The 19941-nt window shown below is 32.1% G+C and overlaps 4 protein-coding genes across 7 annotated transcripts in view; 3 read left to right on the top strand and 1 right to left on the bottom strand.

The window, feature by feature from the left end:
• The window catches only part of LOC134685563 (inactive pancreatic lipase-related protein 1-like), a 210257-nt gene extending 209888 nt beyond the window's left edge, over nt 1-369 (bottom strand). The window contains exon 1 of the mRNA XM_063545357.1: nt 366-369. The gene's annotated coding sequence lies outside the window, so the exon portion shown is untranslated. The remainder of the gene's footprint in view (nt 1-365) is intronic.
• Nucleotides 250-7266, top strand: LOC134685562 (cholecystokinin receptor type A-like). 4 transcript variants are annotated; one of them, XM_063545356.1, is made up of 3 exons: nt 250-336; nt 5878-6407; nt 6465-7266. In XM_063545356.1, exons 2-3 carry the CDS (start codon nt 5893-5895, stop codon nt 7000-7002), a joined length of 1053 nt encoding a protein of 350 aa, XP_063401426.1. In that variant the 5' UTR covers nt 250-336; nt 5878-5892; the 3' UTR covers nt 7003-7266. The 4 variants fall into 4 exon arrangements, with proteins under 4 accessions (XP_063401426.1, XP_063401425.1, XP_063401423.1 ...); XM_063545355.1 differs by having other exon boundaries at nt 5878-7266; XM_063545353.1 differs by lacking the exon at nt 250-336 and adding an exon at nt 4705-4779 and having other exon boundaries at nt 5878-7266.
• Nucleotides 7267-11505: 4239 nt separating this feature from the next.
• Nucleotides 11506-14122, top strand: LOC134683814 (uncharacterized). The gene is made up of 2 exons (XM_063543119.1): nt 11506-11596; nt 12667-14122. Exon 2 carries the CDS (start codon nt 12715-12717, stop codon nt 13822-13824), a length of 1110 nt encoding a protein of 369 aa, XP_063399189.1. The 5' UTR covers nt 11506-11596; nt 12667-12714; the 3' UTR covers nt 13825-14122.
• Nucleotides 14123-17410: 3288 nt separating this feature from the next.
• LOC134683813 (alpha-1A adrenergic receptor-like) lies at nt 17411-19553 on the top strand. The gene is made up of 2 exons (XM_063543117.1): nt 17411-17491; nt 18088-19553. The coding sequence occupies exon 2, from the start codon at nt 18139-18141 to the stop codon at nt 19264-19266; it is 1128 nt and encodes a 375-aa protein (XP_063399187.1). The 5' UTR covers nt 17411-17491; nt 18088-18138; the 3' UTR covers nt 19267-19553.
• The last annotated feature ends 388 nt before the right edge of the window (nt 19554-19941 follow it).

Genomic DNA, 19941 nt, shown 5'->3' with positions numbered 1-19941 from the left:
TTTTTTGGGGGGGGGGGGGGGGGGGAATCGGAGTTGAATATCGATCTGTTGCTGTTTAATTTATGCACAATACATATAGATTTAATAGTTGTTGAAGATTGTATATGACTCACTAGTTGTCTTTCGTTATTTTTGTTCAGTTGACATCTTATTGACGCATACATTGTCGAATTATCAAGGTTGGTAAAAAAGTAAGTTTGTTTCTGCATGTGACAACTTAAGGCATATCAGTTAAAGAGGTCAATTATCCCGAGTTTTGACTGGTATGACAGAAAAAAGCCAGAACTGTGTTAAATTTGGAAATTTAAATAAAAGTGGCTAATAAAAGTTATTACGGTAAATATTTTATGTTTCAATAAATGTTTTGTCTTTGTCTTACGTATTTAATAATAATAAAATTGAGAATGGAAATGGGGAATGTGTCAAAGAGACAAAACCCGACCAAATAAAAAACAACAGCAGAAGGTCACCAACAGGTCTTCAATGTAGCAGGAAATTCCCGCACCCGGAGGCGTCCTTCAGCTGGCCCCCAAACAAATATATAATAGTTCAGTGATAATGAACGCCATACTAATTTCCAAATTGTTCACAAGAAACTAAAATTAAAATAATACAAGACTAACAAAAGCCAGAGGCTCCTGACTGGGGACAGGCGCAAAAATGCGGCGGGGTTAAACATGTTTGTGAGATCTCAACCCTCCCCCTATACCTCTAACCAATGTAGAAAAGTAAACGCATAACAATACGCACATTAAAATTCAGAAGTCCGAGTCTGATGTCAGAAGATGTAACCAAAGAAAATAAACAAAATGACAATAATACATAAATAACAACAGACTACTAGCAGTTAACTGACATGCCAGCTCCAGACTTCAATTAAACTGACTGAAAGATTATGATTTCATCATATGAACATCAGGCACAATCCTTCCCGTTAGGGGTTTGGTATCATACCATCATAACATATATGAGAAGAACATAACCCGTGTCATGCCAACAACTGTTTTTAGAATAAATGTGTTTAGTTCCGACGCAAAGACCTTATCAGTGACTCAATATTAACGCCAAAATATGCAATCTTTAATGACTTGACAACAGTATTGTAATTATATCCCTTCTTAATAAGTCTATTCAAAGGTTTTGTAAGTTTCTGAGGTGAATACTGACACCTTTGTGCTTTATACAGAATATTTCCATAAAAAATTGGATGTGAAATACCTGAACGTATAAGAAGTCTGCATGTTGAGCTATATTTACGAATGATGTCTTTATATCGATGATAAAATGTAGTAAATGTTTTGACTAGTTTGTGATATCGAAAACCCTGGTGTAATAATTTATCAGTAATACATAAATTTCTCTCGTTAAAATCTAAAACATTGTTACATACACGACCGAATCGTACAAGTTGAGATATATAAACACCGTAAGATGGTGACAAGGGAACGTCACCATCTAAAAACGGATAATTAACAATAGGAAATGAAAAATCATCCTTTTTATCATAAATTTTAGTATTCAGCTTTCCGTTAGTGATATAGATATCAAGATCGAGGAAAGGGCAGTGGTCATTGTTAGTATTAGCTTTATTTAAAGTAAGTTCAGCAGGATAAATTTCATTAATATACAAACTGAAGTCGTCATTATTGAGAGCCAAAATATCATCCAAATATCTAAAAGTATTATTAATTGTGTTTATCAGATGTTGTTTTGATGGGTCTTTGCTTATTTTTGTCATAAATTGTAACTCATAACAATACAAAAAGAGGTCCGCAATAAGTGGTACACAGTTAGTCCCCATTGGAATTCCGATAATCTGACGATATACGGAATCCCCAAAGCGAACAAAAATGTTATCTAGTAAAAATTCAAGGGCATATATAGTATCAAAGCATGTCCAATTAACATAGTTTTTTTGTTTATTGCTACTAAAAAATGACCTAAAAGAGTTTGAACATATATATTCACATTCTGATTTTTTGAATGCCCATTTAATTAGGTGTGTGATTATTTTCTTAATGAGAATGTGAGGCAATGTGGTATACATGGTATACAGGGTAGAAAAATCAAAACTTTGAACAGATTCAAAATCACCAATATAAGCATGCAATTTATCAAGTACTTCCAACGAGTTCTTGACACTCCAAAAGTAATTTATTCCACTATTTTCGAAGGCCTTATTTGAACAATTTATTATAAGGTTTTTAATTGTACCAAGTGTGCTGGTAAGAAGAATAGACAATTTAGTAGTTGAACAATGGCTTGAAGACGAAATAAATCTATATTTGTAAGGGGTTTTGTGTAGCTTCGGAAGCCAATACATAGTTGGGACTTTCATTGTATTTGGCTCTGCCTGTAAAGCGGTGGCTAAAAGTTTATGTTTGTTACAGATTTCGTTTTCTGAAAATGGAGTCAGTTTGAATGTTGGTGAAATGGTGATTTCCTGTTTCAGAACCTCAATGTAAAATTTACGTCAAACAATAATAATATTATTAGCAGCTTTATCGGCCGGGACAAAAACAAATTCCTTGGCTAGTTCTTTTAGTTTATGTTTGATACGAGAAATAGGTTTATTGTGGTTATTGTTAATAGTAAAATGTTCTTTAAAATGTTGAATACGTATATCAACTATCTTCATTACTGAATTATAAAAAGAGTCCAAAGATTTTTTGTCAACTTTTTCCCGTTTTATCCATTTCATACAGTAAGTATGGAGTGAGTCGTGGAGATATTACGACACTCATTCCAATTAATAATAGACGGGGGACGATATTTAGGTCCTTTACTGAGGAATGATTTTAACTCTCGGTCTTGAACGATGTTAAGATCTCTTGTTATAACATGGGAAATGGGTCCATAAATATATTCGGAATTACTGCAATTACATGAAGTAGGTGTAGTTTCACTGATATTAACATCTTTACACAATTGACTATAATTAAACACAAATTTCCGGGTAGATTTCTTGTACATATAACAAATAAGAGGTAGCTCAGTATTGTCAAAATATCCAGGAATTTGTTCTTTAACAGAATGGTCGTTAAATATACCGGCAATATATACAAAATCAAAGCCTTTATTGACATACTTAATTTTAATAAAATGTTTTTTATGATCTTCAGGGCGATCAATTTTTGGAAATAATTTGGAATAACAATATGCCATAATAATTTGAACAATTTCATACTTAGGACTGCTATATGAAATTGTGTTGCAATCCTCCAAAATTTTATTTAACTTATTAACCGGCAACGAACAGAGTTTTGTTAACAGATAATGTCTGCCGTTGTTTTTTGAAATAGAAATTAGGTCCGAAATATTGGTATGATTGGCCCGAAATTTTCTTTGATTGCGATTTGTTCTACGACCGTGAGAACGGTTTTTACGAACAGTTTTAGAAACTATATCCAAAATGTTAACGGAATTGGTTCTAGATATATTACCAATTCCCATGATATTATTATTTAGACCGAGAGGGTAAACTGTCTGTAATTTTTTAATCCAATTCAATTCAATTATTTTCCGTGATCGTACAAACTTTGAATGCGATTCACCAGGCTGCTTATTTACTACTTCTAAAGGTTGAACTGCTAAATATTTAAAAGGATGGTTGTGCTTCTTAAGGTGTTGGTAAATGATACTTTGAATTTATTTGGTCTTTTAAAACGATACAGATATTCTTGAGTGCGTTTAGATAAATTTCTTCCAGTTTTTCCTACGTACTGAATACCACACCGGTTTGTTTCATGTGAGTAAATAAATAATACTGTTTGTTTTTCAAGTTATATCAGTTTCAAAATTTAAAGAAAATGTGCGACCATTAAACGTGGACCTTACCGTATTGTTGGTGGAAAGACGGGGACATGTAAGTCATTATTTGGCATGACACTTATCGATAGAAGGGTAACCACGATTTTTATTGTTAAAAATGTTAGCGATGGTAGTATTTTTAGATAACCGATTTTGAAGATTGAGACGTGTAGATACCCTTTGAACAAGTTTAGTATTTAGTATTTTTCCATTTCTAAGTTTCATAATTGTTTTGTTAGTGAATGACATAATAAAGGAGCAAAGATTGGCGTCCAGAATATGAACCAGCATACAATAATTTAAGTTATATAAAATTGATAAATGTGTTCGGCTGAAAATGTCAAATCAATTCAGTTTTCTTTTAAAGATGATACACTTCTCGGTAGCTTTATAAGCATGACAGACACCACATATTTATATGTTTTTTTTTGTATGTAAAGCTGATATTTGTTGTTTATTGAAAATACTTGCACATTAAAGTCATTGTCCAGTGATTTTTGGGAATGTTGATCAACTCATTTAATAAAGGTAATTTTCCATCTTTTAAATACAAAGACCTATCTTTCATTACCAACTCAGTTTTAAGATAATCACAGTTATATTAGCATTGTTTTTGCAGAGATCTTTCTTGTAGTATCAAGTCAGTTCGGCGATACATACTCTTTATAGACATCACGGTATGTTACCATCAATGTAATAAGTTTAAATTATATAATTATTTGTAAATGATGCACTTGTATTTAAATTAGACTAAATCATTATTTTTGTATGTAATGACAGTTGTTTTTGTTTCATAAGGTGCACTTGAAAGATATTATCAAATATAGTTATCTTATGAAACAGAAACAAACACCATATTTGGAAATAATTCACGTGTTTAAATAATGAAATCGATGATTAAAAGAACAGATGATTTTTTATTTTCCTTGTTTCTTGTAATTCGTAAAAGTGTTCAGACCCATTTTTACGGTGAGTTTATTTTGCAATTTATCTTTCCATTTTTATCAGTTTGAAGTATTTAATATGAATTTAAAGTAGTACAAACTATACAAAATCAACTATGTTTTAGTTAGGGTAATTGGATCAAAATATTTGCTGATATGAATTATTCACGATTATTTGGATTTTCAACATATCATTCATTGATTTCTTTTTAAAATATGATTTTAAATGATTGAGTTATGTATAACTATCTCAAAATTATACAATTTTTTTTTATAATTATACATTATATTAAGACATAAAAGGTAATTAAAACAATATCTTTAGAGTGTCTCTCAATGCTATTATCATGTGAAGTTTCAAATATGGGGACTTAAATGCGGAAACAAAATAATATGTCAACAGTTTCAAGGAGTTATGTTCATTATGCACATTTAAACGAAATAATCTGTTTTATAACGATCTTCAATGAAAAATCAATTCCAGCTGGTAAGTCAATTTTAAAGGGCATTAGCTGTCAAATTTATTTTAACCGAATCGATCCAAATTCTCCCATATGATTTATACATATTGAAACGCAAATCAAAACTAATCTAACATAAACAATTCACATTGTATGGATTCTATAACGTGTATTAGCATACGTAAGTATTAAGACTAGACACGAGCAATTTGATTTTTTAAAGTATCTTAATGATCGTTTTTATATGTATGCGAATGATTTTTCTTTTTTGTGTCGAATCAGTAAACAAAATAGCTAATCCTTATTTGACCCTCAATATAAACATTCTTTTACTTTTAAACTTACATGCGTAGCAAATTTCCGGTAAAGGGGTTAACTTGAAGGTCATATTTATACGAGTTCAATTGAGGTTAGATTATTCACTTGCAGGTAAATAATGCATCAGTGACGATTTTTAGCTTATTTTGAAAAATGTTGACCCCACTGACTGCTTATATCTCTTTCTATTATTATTCTTTTTCCAAAATAACACAAAATTGATAGATTATATATAGTTATAAAGCATGTATTTTGATATGTAAAATGAAAGTGTATCTTCTTGTTCCATTTCTGTTGTTTTTTTAGACGCAAATTGAATGATAGTTAAAAATTTCCAATTTCAGAAGGAAAGAGATATCATGAATGTTTCGGAAGCACCAATTACTTTAGAGACTTTGAATACTGAGGAAATTATGGAACGTATTCCCACAATATTGTATTTATCATTGGTCATGATTATCGGTATACCTGGGAACACTTTGGTAATTCTGATATATTTCGGATCGTTATGGAAACTCAGAGGAGCACACTGGACTTTTATTCGTACCATTACTATTGTAGATTTCCTAATATGCATAATCATTATCCCTTTTGAATTTTACCAGCAGACACACCAGTTAACATTTTATGCAGAGAGTGCATGTAAGTCGTTCAAATTGATTAGTGTTCATCTATCTGTAATGGCTTCACTGTTGCTGGTGATGATGTCCGCTAATAGACTGCATAGAATTTGGTGGCCATTAAAAGTTCCTTTATCGTCACGTCAAGCTTTGGTTTGTGTCATTGTTCTTGGGATCCTTGTAACAATAGTTTCCTGGCCTGAAGGTTTATTTAGTGGAATAAATCTAAAACAACGAAAAAACAATATAACTGGGTATGACTGCGGTGTAGCCGTCCGCTATAAACGCACAACACATCCCTTTGCTTACAGTTTTGTGTTGCTTGTTGGGTTTATATTGTGTGTAGCTTCATTAGTAACGATATATGCGATCATTTGGAATAAACTCAGAAAGAGAGGAAATTTCAGATCAACAAGTTCTGTACATCCGCAGATAGACATCCCTTATGAGTCAAGTGGCGTTCAAACAGTTGAATTAGAAGATGGAAGTAGCATATCAAATAAAACTGTTAGTCATAAAATTAAAGGTAATTCTGCCGGCTCCCGTAAAATATCTCTCAACAGACAAAGGAACACTTCGCGAAGAAATCGGGGATCAATTAAAGTGACAAAAACTGCATTTGTTATAAGTATCGTCTTCATTTCAAGTTATTTACCTTATATAACAGTGAAAATGGTCGCAGCCCTTTTAAACGGTCAGTACAAGTCAGATAGTATTATCCAAGGAATTATTCCTATTTTATCTAGATGTTTTCTACTCAACAACATTATAAATCCGATAGTGTATGTTTTCCTAGATAAAACATTCCTTACACAATGTAAACGAATATTATTATGTAGAGCAAAGTGAAATTTGCCTTAAAAGTTGCCAGCACTTCTGAACGTAGGAAACTTGTACGTTTAATGTACTTTTCCCATCTCTGAAAAAAACAGATCTTCAAGGATTATTAAGATACTGTTCAATGGGGAATAATTCGTGCAGATTTTCTGATTGTCTCCCCTATTAACTTTTTTCTTCATGTGCATGTAAAATTAATTTTGTGTTCTGTTCTATTTGAATTGAATTGATTTGTATTTTATCATTTATTTCATTATTATAAAAGTAATCATTTTATGAATTTGTTTTAACCCACAAGGGCCCTTAATTGGAATGATAATGAATTACTATTCCTATACTGAAAACGTGTAAATACTTTTTATTATACATTCATCTAATCTAAACACTTTCGCACACGTAAGACTAACCAATATTATGTGAAACAGCACCACGAACAGTTAGGCTATTTATAAGCACTCTAATGATCAAATATAACATGTTTGTGGATAAAAAGTAAAGTCACAAAAAATCCGAACTTAGAGGAAAATTCAAAGTTAATTCCTTAATCAAATTGCAAAATCAAAAGTTCAAATACATCAAACGAATGGACAACAACAGTCATAATGTTGACTTGGTAGAGACATTTTGTAATGTAAAATATCATAGTTTCCTTTTTTTGTGAATTTACTTTTTATTAGGTTGAACAGCTTCATGTATATACACTGTGTGTATTAATACATTAAGAAATGGGATTGATTCACAGTAGGATGGGGTCGAGACTACGATTCTCGGTTACTAAAACGCAAGAATTCCGTCATAACAATCCACAAACGTTAACCTACTCACTATCAAAATCCCTTTTAAGTGTGACTGCATTCTTACGTTTATATAATAATTCAGCAGATACATAACATACATGAGGGAATTATTTTTATCAGCATTCTAGTCAGGAAAACGTCTTAACTAATATCATGTTTGGTCCTAAAATATTGAAGAAGAAATTGTTCCAACATCTATTAATTATAAGTTTCTTTAATTGAGGTTCCCGTGTCTATTCTCCTTTTTTAGGTCTTTTGAAGAAAAACAAATTTATTATCTTCAAAGTTCACCGTATTTATCATGATTTTATTGATAAAGGGTTGCTTCTCATAAAAAATCTATCAAACCAAGAGTTTCAAATGGTGAAATTGAAACAACCCTTCGTAACTTTTACGGACGCCATCACAAGTTGGTTGACCGTTATAGAATAACCGTTTCACAGATGAAATCGGATACGTTCCTTACGTCGTAACTAAAATCCCTTTCCATTTCATGAATGTGACCTACATAATTTGACTTTTACCGGATTTGTAATAACATGAGCAACACGATGGGTGCCACATGTGGAGCAGGATCTGCTTACGCTTCCGGAGCACCTGAGATCAATCCAAGCTTTTGGTGGTGTTCGTGTTGCTTAGTCTTTAGTTTTCTTTGTTGTTTCATATGTACTATTGTTTGAAATTGAAAATGGAAACGTAGAATGTTTCAAAGAGACAACAACCCGACCATATAACAGACAACAACATAAGGTCACCAATAGGTCTTCAATGCAACGAGAAATTCCCACACCAGGAGGCGTCCTTTATCTGGTCCTTAAATAAATATATATACTAGTTCAGTGATAATGAACGCCATACTAAACTCATATTCATACACAAGAAACTAAAGTTAAAAACAATTCGAGACTAACAAAGGTCTGAGGCTCCTGACTGGGGACAGGCGCAAAAATGCGGCGGAGTTAAACATTTATTATGAGATCTCAACCCTCTCCTTTACCTCTATCTAATGTAGAAAAATAATGTATAACAATACGCACATTAAAATTCAATTCAAGAGAAGTCCGAGTCTGATGTCAGAAGATGTAACAAAAGAAAATAAACAAAATGACAGTTATAGATATATAGCAAAAGACTACTAGCAGTTAACTGAAATCTCCAGAGTTCAATTACATTGATTGAACGATTGTCTTCATCATATGAATATTAGGCACAATCCCTCCCGTTAGGGGTTTAGTATCATACCATCATACCATATATGAACACAACCCGTGTCATGTCTTTTTTATTTTTAGTCATGGCGTTGTCAGTTTATTTTCGATTTAAGAGTTTGACTGACTCTCTGGTATATGTCGCCCTTCTTGTAAAGGAACGCTTTAATAGAATTCTTCTCTACACTCTCAGGTTTAATTCTCCTCTACACTCTCAGGATTGCTCGGATACGCTCTACGGTACAAATCCTCAAAAGATTCATCCGGTGTTATCTCACTCAGTAATGGCCCTGTCATAACCTTTCTTTCATCGCTGTGTATCCTTATCTCTCTTTCAACTTTCTTTCAAGGCGACTACAATCTCTCTGTATTATAACTGGTATCCCGTATGCATACATTGATCAGCTGGACCATTGAAAGTACTAAGTAGGACCCCTCGTGACTTTTCATTGTTCCATACATTTAACTCGGATATATTCTCAAAGTATTGAATAAACTCATTCCATACATCATTGCTAACTTCAGAAAATGTTCTACGGACAGAATATTCACTTGCTGGTCGATCATTTGCTTACACGAAAACACCTGTTTTTCGGCGTATCTGTAGTTAATTCATCTGCCTGACTGAAAATCTGGCGATTGAAATTGTTTTGTCGATGTGCCCATGTTTTCCGATTCTTGCCCGGATACCTCAATTTCCGTGTGCCTGTTAATAGCAGGGCTATAAGAACTAGGACAGGAGTAAATTAAGGCAACAGTATTATATCGCTGTTCAAAATTCATAAATCAAAAGAGAAAACAAACAAATCCGGGTTTCAGACTAAAACTGAGGGAAACGTTTCAAATATAAGAGAACTACGACACAACAGAGACAAAGCCCTGAAACGTAACACACAGAGACAAACGAACTATAAGGTTACAATGGCCATTTTCTTGACTTGGTACAGGACATTTTATGAAAAAAGGTGGGTTAAACCCGGTTTTGTGGCATGAAAAACCTCTCCTCTAATTGCAGTGTTAATTGTAACATTAAGAGGGAATTTCATCTGAATCATAGGGAGTATTGTTTTCATCCATTATGGTGCGAGCCGGAGTCCTATAGATATATTTTATACAAATGTCATCTTGGCTTCGTATCTTCCAAGACCATGTTCTTGAAGCATTGTCTATTTCCTGAGTTAGACCATTTAGAATGAAATTCAATATTATTTCAGAACAATTATACAAATTAATAATCCTATCTAAACTATCAGTCCAGTCAAAATAGTTCTCAAAGGTACCAGGACTATAATTTAAATTTAGTACGCCAGACGCGCGTTTCGTCTACATAAGACTCATCAGTGACGCTCATTTCAAAGTATTTAAAAAGCGTAACGTATTCCTGAGACTTCTGTATAACCTGGTTGTTAGGAAAAATAAATACATGCTGGTGCGACCATGCCATTACTGAGAATAAGCAAATTCACCCATATTTGCCAAAATTTCTTCCAACCATTTCCTCCGTCTTTTTCCCGTATTGCTCATTTCCAGTCCTTGAAGCTCTATCATGATTGTTCCTGTGTGAACAATGCTCGAACATCCGGCGATACCGGATATCTGGCATAGTCTCCGTGCAAATACCATTGTTAGTACCAGTGGCAGGCAAACTACCCAACCCAGAATCTGCTGGGATAGTTACCTGGTTTCTTACGTAATTTTGACTTACACGAGAGAGCATTGGAGCCTGAGTTGATGTCCTTATTGTTGTTATTGGTTATATCATTATATTATTACAAGTTCGTTGAAGACACACACAGTAAGGTAACACTTGAAATCTACTGGTAGTATTATTAAGGGAATCCTACTAGTCACATGTATAAAAAATAAATGGATCCTGGTGCAGTCTGAACAAAGTCTTGTAAGTGAATATAAAGACCAAGTCGAATAAAAGTTCAGTACTGTATTATCAAAATAACATTAAACAAGTTTAACAAAATTAACATCTAACTGTATGCTCAATAACACGGTTGTCCTCTCTAGTATATAAACGCAACTGTTCTCTCCTCACTATAAATTCCCTCCCCCCAATCTAACGCTCTTTCTCTCTTTTATATAGCTTCTTCAAGCTCGGATACAAATATAAACTACTAGGGAACCGGGCTCCGTGTATTCCGTGCTCCAGGAATCCGGATGCTCCGGTAATCCGGGTGCGCCATTTATCCGTGCTCCGACTGCTCCGTCCTCAATACATAAATTTACTAGGCCACTATATGCAAATCATAAGGGCTGAATAGTCAAACAAAGAAATCTAATTATAACTCTTAATTAATATCTCTGATGATCTCTAACTGTATTAAACTGCTGTTAGTGTAAATACACATGTATGCAAACCTGATACAATTGCATAAATCACTTGAACTAACATATAACAAATGTAACAGTTTTTGTTTCGTTTCATAAGGTGCACCTAATAGATATAATCAATTATCTGAAAACGAAAGAAATTCCTTATATGGAAATATTTCACATGTTGAAATAGTGAAAGCGTTGCATAAGAGATCAGATAATTTTTATTTTCCTTGTTTCTTGTAACTCGTAAAAGTTTTCAGAAACATTTGGACGGTAAGTTTATTTTGAAATTTATCTTTCCATTTTAATAAGTTTGAAGTATTTTAATTAAGTACAAAGGATAAAAAATAAATTATGTATTAGTTTGGTTAATTGAATCAACATTTTAGCTGATATAAAAGTTATTCACGATTAGTTAGATTATCAACAGATCATTGATTTCTTTTTAAAATATGACTTAAATGGTTAAGTTATTTATAACAATCACATCATTAAGCCATTAAAGAATGAAAGAGATTTATTTAGCCATCAAAAAGATTTTTTTAGAGAGTCTCTCAATGCAATTATTACATGTATTTGAAGTTTTCAAATATTTGGACTTTTGTGGTGAAAGTACTTAAACTGTATTAACAGTTTCCAGCAGTATTGTTCATTATGCACATTTAAACGAAATGATTTGGGTTTTTTTAACGATCGTGATTTACAACTGGTAAGTTTATTTTAAAGAGCATTAGCTGTCAAATTGATCTAAACCGAATTGATCCAAATTCTTCTTTATGATTTATACATGCTAAAACGCATATCCAAACTAGAAAAAAAGTATAAATACATGAACAATTCACAATGCATTGACTCGATAAAGTGTATCAGCATTTCGTGTGTATATAGTCTAGACGCCATCTTATTCACCACCAACATGACCTTCGCCACGTGCAATTTGATTAAAAAAAAAATGTTACATCGTTTTTAAATATATGCAAATGATTTTTCGTTTGTGTATCGAATCAGTAAACGAAATGCTTTATCCTTGTTTGACCTTTAATGTAGACATATTTTAACTTTTAAAAGTACATGCGTAGCAAATTTCCGGTAAATGGTAAAATTGACGGTCATAAATATACGAATTCAAATGAGGTTAGATTTTTCACTTGCAGGTAAATAATACATCAGCGACGAGTTTTAGCTTATTTTGACAAAGTTTGACTTCTTACTGCTTTTATCCCTTTCTTTTATGATTCTATTTCAAAATAACACAACATTAATAAATTATATATAGTTACTATGCATGTTTTTTGAAACAAATAAATGTGTATCTTCAACGTCCATTTTTATTTTCTTTGTAGACATTAATTACATGAAAGTTAATAATTTAATCAAAAGAAAGAGTTATCATGAATGTTTCGAAAGCACGAATTACTTTGGAGACCTTGAATACGGAGGAATTGTTGGAACGTATTCCAACAATAGTTTATTTATCATTGGTCATGGTGATCGGGATACCTGGGAATACTTTGGTAATGCTGATATATTTCGGATCGTTATGGAAACTTGAAAGAGCACACTGGACTTTTATTCGTACCATTACTATTGTAGATTTCCTTATATGCATAATCCTTATCCCTTTTGAATTTTACCAGCAGACACACCAGTTAACATTTTATGCAGAGAGTGCATGTAAGTCGTTCAAAGTGATTAGTGTTCATCTATTTGTAATGGCTTCACTGTTGCAAGTGATGATGTCCGCTAATAGACTGCATAGAATTTGGTGGCCATTAAAAGTTCCTTTATCATCACGTCAAGCTTTTGTTAGCGTCATTGTTCTTGGGATCGTTGTAACAGCAGTTTCCTGGCCTGAAGGTATATTAAGTGGAATAAATCTAAAACATCAAAAAAACAATATAACTGGGTATGACTGCGGTCTAGCTGACAGGTATAAGCGCAAAATACATTCCTTCACTTACAGCGTTGTGATACTTGTAGGCTTTATAGTATGTGTCTCTACTTTAATAACAATGTATACAATCATATGGAATATACTCAGAAAGAGAGGAAATTTCAGGTCAACAAATTCTGCACATCCACAGATAGACATCCCTAATGAGTCTAGTGGTGTCCGAACTGTTAAGTTAGAACATGAAAGTAGCTTTTCAAATAAATTTGTAAGTCAGAAAATCAAAGATAATTCTTCCGGCTCCAGTACCAAATCTATCCAGAGAAAAAGGAACGCTTCGCAAAGAAATCGAAAATCAAGAAAAGTGACAAAAACAGCATTTTTTATAAGCATTGCATTTATTTTTAGTAATTTACCTTATATCACAGTGAAAATGTTCTCCGCCCTATCTACCAGTCAGTACAAGCCAGATAGTGTCATTCAAGGAATTATACCAATTTTATCTAGAAGTTTTCTCCTCAACAATATTGTAAATCCGTTTGTGTATGTTTGTCTAGATCAGACATTCCTTACACATTGCAAACGAGTATTATTTTGTAGAGTTAGGTGAAATTTGCAATCTCTGAAAAAAAAAACCAACAGATTTTCAAAGAATATTAAGATTCTGTTCAAAGCGGAATTATTCTTACATATTACTGATTGTCTCCCCTATTTTCTCTTCTCGTCATGTGCATGCAAAATTATGTAATCTTCTATTCTATTCTTTTGTTCTGTATTTCATTTAATTATTTCATTATCATAAAAATAAGCATTGTAAACATTGTATGAAAATTAAAAACCGCCAGGGTCAATAATTTGAATAATTAAGAATTTCTATTTCTATACTGAAAACGTATAAATGTGTTTTCTTATACATCTATACTATCAAAATACTCGGATATTCGCAAACGTATGGCTAACCACACACAGTTGTACTATTTATTACCACTCTTATTGTAAAAAAAACCCTCTTTTTGTGGATAAAAAAAATACTTAACTCCGAGGAAAAATCAAAATCGCAAACACATCAAACGAATGGACAACAACAGCCTTGGTACATATATTTCTTTTACAGAAAACGTTGGATCAAAACTGATTTTATAATAACCTAAACATCTCACCTGCATGATAGTCTCTGCAAATTCCATTATATTGATAAAGCTGTGTAATATTTCTTTTAAAGCTTTCTAACTTCAATTTAGAAACAAAATTCTTTGGTGGAGTTTATGTATTTATCTGACTTGATATTCCATTATAATGATGATGACCAAAACAAATATATGTCGTTGCATTTTTTTGTCCAACAGAATCAATCCATGAAGAAATCTGAAAACGTAAGGTAGGTTTTAACAAAGGGCCAAAGTTAAACCAAAGTAAAATAAACAAAACAAAATCCGCACAGCCCAGCTACCAATATGGATGATCCCTTATTGGACAAAATTTGGATAATTTTTATAAAATATATAAGGCATGGAGATGTTATTGTTACAGATCAGCTCAATTATATATAGTAGAGGATCCTACAAATTAATTGAAGATACAGTCATAGAAAATAATTATATTTATAAGTACGTCTGAGTCAGTGACAACTCTACAACAGATTTATCCATCGGATCATCAGCAATGATGGTGATACATGGCTGTGTACAAAATGTATATCCAACTCGTCTAAACATCAATCCAACAATGTTAGATCTGTAAATTTGCTTTCGCAAATTTTTTGTTCTTCCCTCGTCGGAATTCGAAGCCATGTTACTGAGATATCGTGACACCAAATCGCCTACATTGTAGCCGTCCCGCTAGACCACACGGCCACCTTGGCTTCACAAAAATAAAGCTTTCGGTGGCCGTCTGTTACCTTTCCTCGTCAGTTTTAATCTAGCGTCGTACTACAGTACATGATATATAAGGCATGGATATGTTATTTTTACAGATCAGCTAAATTATCTATAGTAAAGGATCCTACAAATTAATGTAAAAATAACAATTCCATGCCTTATATATCATGTACTGTAGTACCACGCTATATTAAAACTGACGAGGAAAAAATTTCGAAACAGAAACAGATTTAGTTCGTTGAACATGACATACTATGTAACAGCTGCTGCTTTGATTTATTATGAACATGATGAATGTTTTCAAGTTAGAAAACAACACTTACTATACTTACTTATATCCATGGTAGCATAATTAACACCATCATTATTGTTTCTCTACTTTTATATTTGTCTGTTTGTTATAAATATAAATAACAAACCCTTTAGTGGGCTCTCGGGTTTTGTTTTAAAATATAGGATTTCACAATTTTTTTCTATAAATAAACTTTATCCTATTTTTAAAAGAAAAATTAAATGAAAATATGGGGTCACAATTAATTTAAGCTCCCAATCTGCCTTTGTAGGAAGAATGCATTTCTGTTAAGGTACTTTTTTCTGTTGAAATAATCGGAGAAAAAAAGGTAAAAGCGAAATAAAAATAAGAGAACTAATTATTACAGAAATCGCTTTAATTTTATAATAGTTTAAGAAAAGTTCATTAAAAAAAAAAAAAAAATAGAGGTCATTGATGAGTTAAAAAAATCAAGTTATTTCAATTGTAATGCTAAAAAGTTCCATTTTTCACCAAAGGGAGATAATTTTGGAGCTTTTTCAATGATATAAACATTTTGAAAGTCATCTGGGGTCAAAACGAATTGATTTATTTAGTTGATTTTTGTACCATATCATGAAGTAACAACTAATAGTGTAAGAACATAAAATTGGTAATGGAAAAAAAATATTTCAATTTTTGCTAATTTTTTTGTACCCTCGAACCTCCATAATTGGGCTATGGTATTTCACCACTTATACAGTTCCAATAAGTCGACACAATCTGTTTTTCCTTTCTTTCTGCTACTTCTTAGAGTCCTGGGCAATTTATACATTGATATATTTGAAAAATAAATTCTATTCATAATAATATGTACGGTACCAATTGTCTTGCACCAGATGCGCATTTCGACAATACATGTCTCTTCAGTGATGCTTGTGGCCAACATATTTGAAATCCAAAGCATAAACGTCACATTCATATTTACTTTTCATGTTTTGATTCATTGTGTAGAACGACGCTTTTGACTTAAACATACATATCATAAATTTTGCTTGTTAAATGAGACACACTAGATATTTAAACTCTGTGCATATTTAAAAAGTATTGACAAAATAATCGTATTTACTAAACTTGGTTACATTTGAAAACATTTCCGATTTCCTGTTTGTAGGAGTTATTTTTGCATATGAAACGTATTTGCATATGTTTCCGTAAGCAATATAAAGTTTGTTAAGTGACAGCTATTGTAGTTACAGAACGCACATCAGTTCAAGGTGTCAACGATAAAGAGTTTTAAGTAGTATATATGCTGTAAAAAAAAAACAGAACTATGTTAAATTTGAAGTTTAAATAAAGTGGCTTAAGTTATTACGGTAAATAATATTTGTTTCAACTAAGTTTGTGTCTTTGTCTAAAATATTTTATTAGGTAAGTTTAAACCAAGTCAATTAACTGTTTTGTTAAAGATGAATACTGAATTGTTCGAAGCTTAACAGGCATGAAGAATAACACATATGTTTAAATTATTTTAATTGAGGCTGACCATGATCATTTTATATATTTGCACATTTAAGTCGTTGTTTAGTGATCATTGGGTATGCAAAAAGGTTGATTATCATAAACGAGCTCATCACAATCAACAAATCTAATAAAAGTAAATTGCTTTGTTAGGCAAAGACCTTGATCTCAGTCTTAAGTCAGTTTGTAGAAATACAATCTATCTATAACTCAGCTTTGATTTTGACAAAGTATTGCATTCAGTTTCAAGTAGATTAGTGATATACACGCTTTACATATATTTCAACATGTTACCATCAATGTGCTACTAGTAATTTACAATATACAATACTCTTACATGTAAGTGATGTACTGGTATTTAATTGAGCGTATGTACATGTCACTAATTTTTTTTTCATTTGATGACAATTATTTAAGTTTTATAATGTGCAGTTAATATATATAATCAAGTATAGATATCTGTGTTTGTAAAATCACGTTATTTACTTATATCCGAAACGGAAACAACCTCCTTATATGGAAATATTTAACCTTTTTATATAATGTAAGCGTTGCATAACATAACAAATGATTTTTATTTTCCTTGTTTCCTGTCCTTAGTAAAAACGTTCACAATCTTTTGAAGAACGGTAGGTTTGTTTTTAATTTTTCAAATTCCATTAGTCTGAAGTATTTTTAAAATATGAATATAAACTAAGTACATTGGATAAAAATCAAACCATGTTTTAGTTACTAGATTGATTGGATCAAAGTGTTAGCTGATATTAAAGTGATTCACGATTATTTTCCACAGACTATTGGTTTCTTTTAAAAATATGTCTTAATATGATTGAGTTATGTATAACAATTTCAACTTTTAACAATTGAAAACAGTTTAATAGTAAGCTTTAGAAGACAAATAACAATTTATATGTTAGAAAGTCTCTCAATTTTATCATCATGCGAAGTTTATAACTATTTTGACTTTCATATGAAGAACATTTTAAATAAATTAATTAACGGAGCATTTTAAATGAATTAATTAACGAAGCCATGTACTTTATGACTTGGATGGAGAGTTTTCTCATTGACACTCGTACCACATCCTTTTATATGTTATCATCGGGTAATTTCTCTTTTAAAATAACATATTATTGGCCGGGAAGCTATGTATGTTTACCTTGCATTCATTTTGAAATGTAAAATAAATGTGCATCATAATAATGTTTTTCTGTTTACTTTTTAGACAACGATTTAATGAAGTTTAAAAATTAAGTCCTCATAAGAGCGAGTTATCATGAATGTTTCGGAGGCACCAATTACTTTGGAGACCTTGAATACGGAGGAATTGATGGAACGTATTCCGACAATAGTTTACTTATCATTAGTCGTGGTTATCGGGATACCTGGGAATACTTTGGTAATTCTTATATATTTCGGATCATTATGGAAACTCGAAGGAGCACACTGGACTTTTATTCGTACCATTACTATTGTAGATTTTTTTATGTGCATAATACATATCCCTTTTGAATTTTACCAGCAGACACACCAGTTAACATTTTATTCAGAGAGTGCATGTAAGTCGTTCAAAGTAATTAGTGTTCATCTATCTGTAATGGCTGCACTTTTGCTAGTAATGATGTCCGCTAACAGACTATATAGAATTTGGTGGCCATTAAAAGTTCCTTTATCAACACGTCAAGCTTTGGTTTGTGTCATTATTCTTGGGAGCTTTGTAACAGCAGTTTCCTGGCCTGAAGGTATATTAAGTGGAATAAATTTAAAACAACGAAAAAACAATATAACTGGGTATGACTGCGGTATAGCCGACAGCTATAAGCGCACAACACATCCCTTTGCTTACAGTTTTGTGTTGCTTGTAGGGTTTATACTATGTGTCTCTTCATTAATTACGATATATGCGATCATATGGAATAAACTCAGAAGAAAAGGGAATTTCAGGTCAACAAGTTCTATACATATATCAGCGCAGATAAACATCCCTAATGAGCAAAGTGGTGTTCAAACAGTTACATTAGGAGATGAAAGTAGCATTTCAAGTAAAACTGTTAGTAAAAAAAATAAAGATAACTCTTCCGGGGCCGGTATAAAATCCCCCCAAAGACAACGGAAAACTTCGCAAAGAAATCGGGAATCAAGAAGAGTGTCTAAGACAGCATTTGTTTTGAGCATTGCCTTTATTTTAAGTTATTTACCTTATATAACAGTGAAAATGGTCGCTGCCCTTTCAAATGGTCAGTACAAGTCGGATAGTATAACCCAAGGAATTATTCCTATTTTATCAAGAAGTTTTCTACTCAACAACATTATAAATCCGTTTGTGTATTTGTGCCTAGATCATACATTCCTTACACAATGTAAACGAGTGATGTTCTGTAGAACCAGGTGTATTTTGCATTAAAAGATGCGAATTTTCCTCGACACATATTTAACGGAAAATGTGTAAATGTTTTTTTCACTTATCCATACATCCAATCTAAATACTTTCGGACACGTAAGGCTAACCAATATTTGTGTGAAACAGCACCACAAAAAGTTGGACTTTTTATTAGCACTCTTTTATTGTCAAATAGAACCTGTTTTCTAGACTTTTCTTTTGAAGCTTTTTTTACTTTTAATTCAATTATAAAAATGTTTTAAGGAGTTTATGTATTTATATGACTGGTAATTCATTACAATGATGATGACCAAAACAAAAAATATGCAATTTTTTTTTAAATAAATCACTGTCCAACAGAATATGTCACTTAAGAAAATTTTAGTGCGTCGTAAACGCTGGTGATATGGGTCCTTCAGTGCTTCTTTGAAGGATGCATGGACTTTGTTTTCAGTGTACATTGATATATTACAGTAATCTATGATTTATTTTGATGAACGGTTTCGTGAATATACACTGGGTCTAATAAAAATTTAGAATCGCATTGCAGACATATTACAGAAGAATATGGTTAACAAATATAGGAAGATGTGGTGTTAGTGCCAATGAGACAACTCTCCATCCAAATAACTATTAAAAAAAAAAAGTAAACCATTATAGGTAAATGTACGGCCTTCATCACGGAGCCTTGGCGCACAC

The sequence above is a fragment of the Mytilus trossulus genome, chromosome 9, assembly GCF_036588685.1.
Source record: "Mytilus trossulus isolate FHL-02 chromosome 9, PNRI_Mtr1.1.1.hap1, whole genome shotgun sequence".
NCBI lineage: Eukaryota > Metazoa > Mollusca > Bivalvia > Mytilida > Mytilidae > Mytilus > Mytilus trossulus.
This window is presented reverse-complemented; position numbering and strand designations above follow the sequence as displayed.

What these genes read in the sequence shown, in the direction of transcription:
- LOC134683814 (XM_063543119.1), top strand. Translation starts at nt 12,715, where the DNA reads ATGAATGTTTCGAAAGCACGAATTACTTTGGAGACCTTGAATACGGAG.
- LOC134685562 (XM_063545355.1), top strand. Translation starts at nt 5,893, where the DNA reads ATGAATGTTTCGGAAGCACCAATTACTTTAGAGACTTTGAATACTGAG.
- LOC134683813 (XM_063543117.1), top strand. Translation starts at nt 18,139, where the DNA reads ATGAATGTTTCGGAGGCACCAATTACTTTGGAGACCTTGAATACGGAG.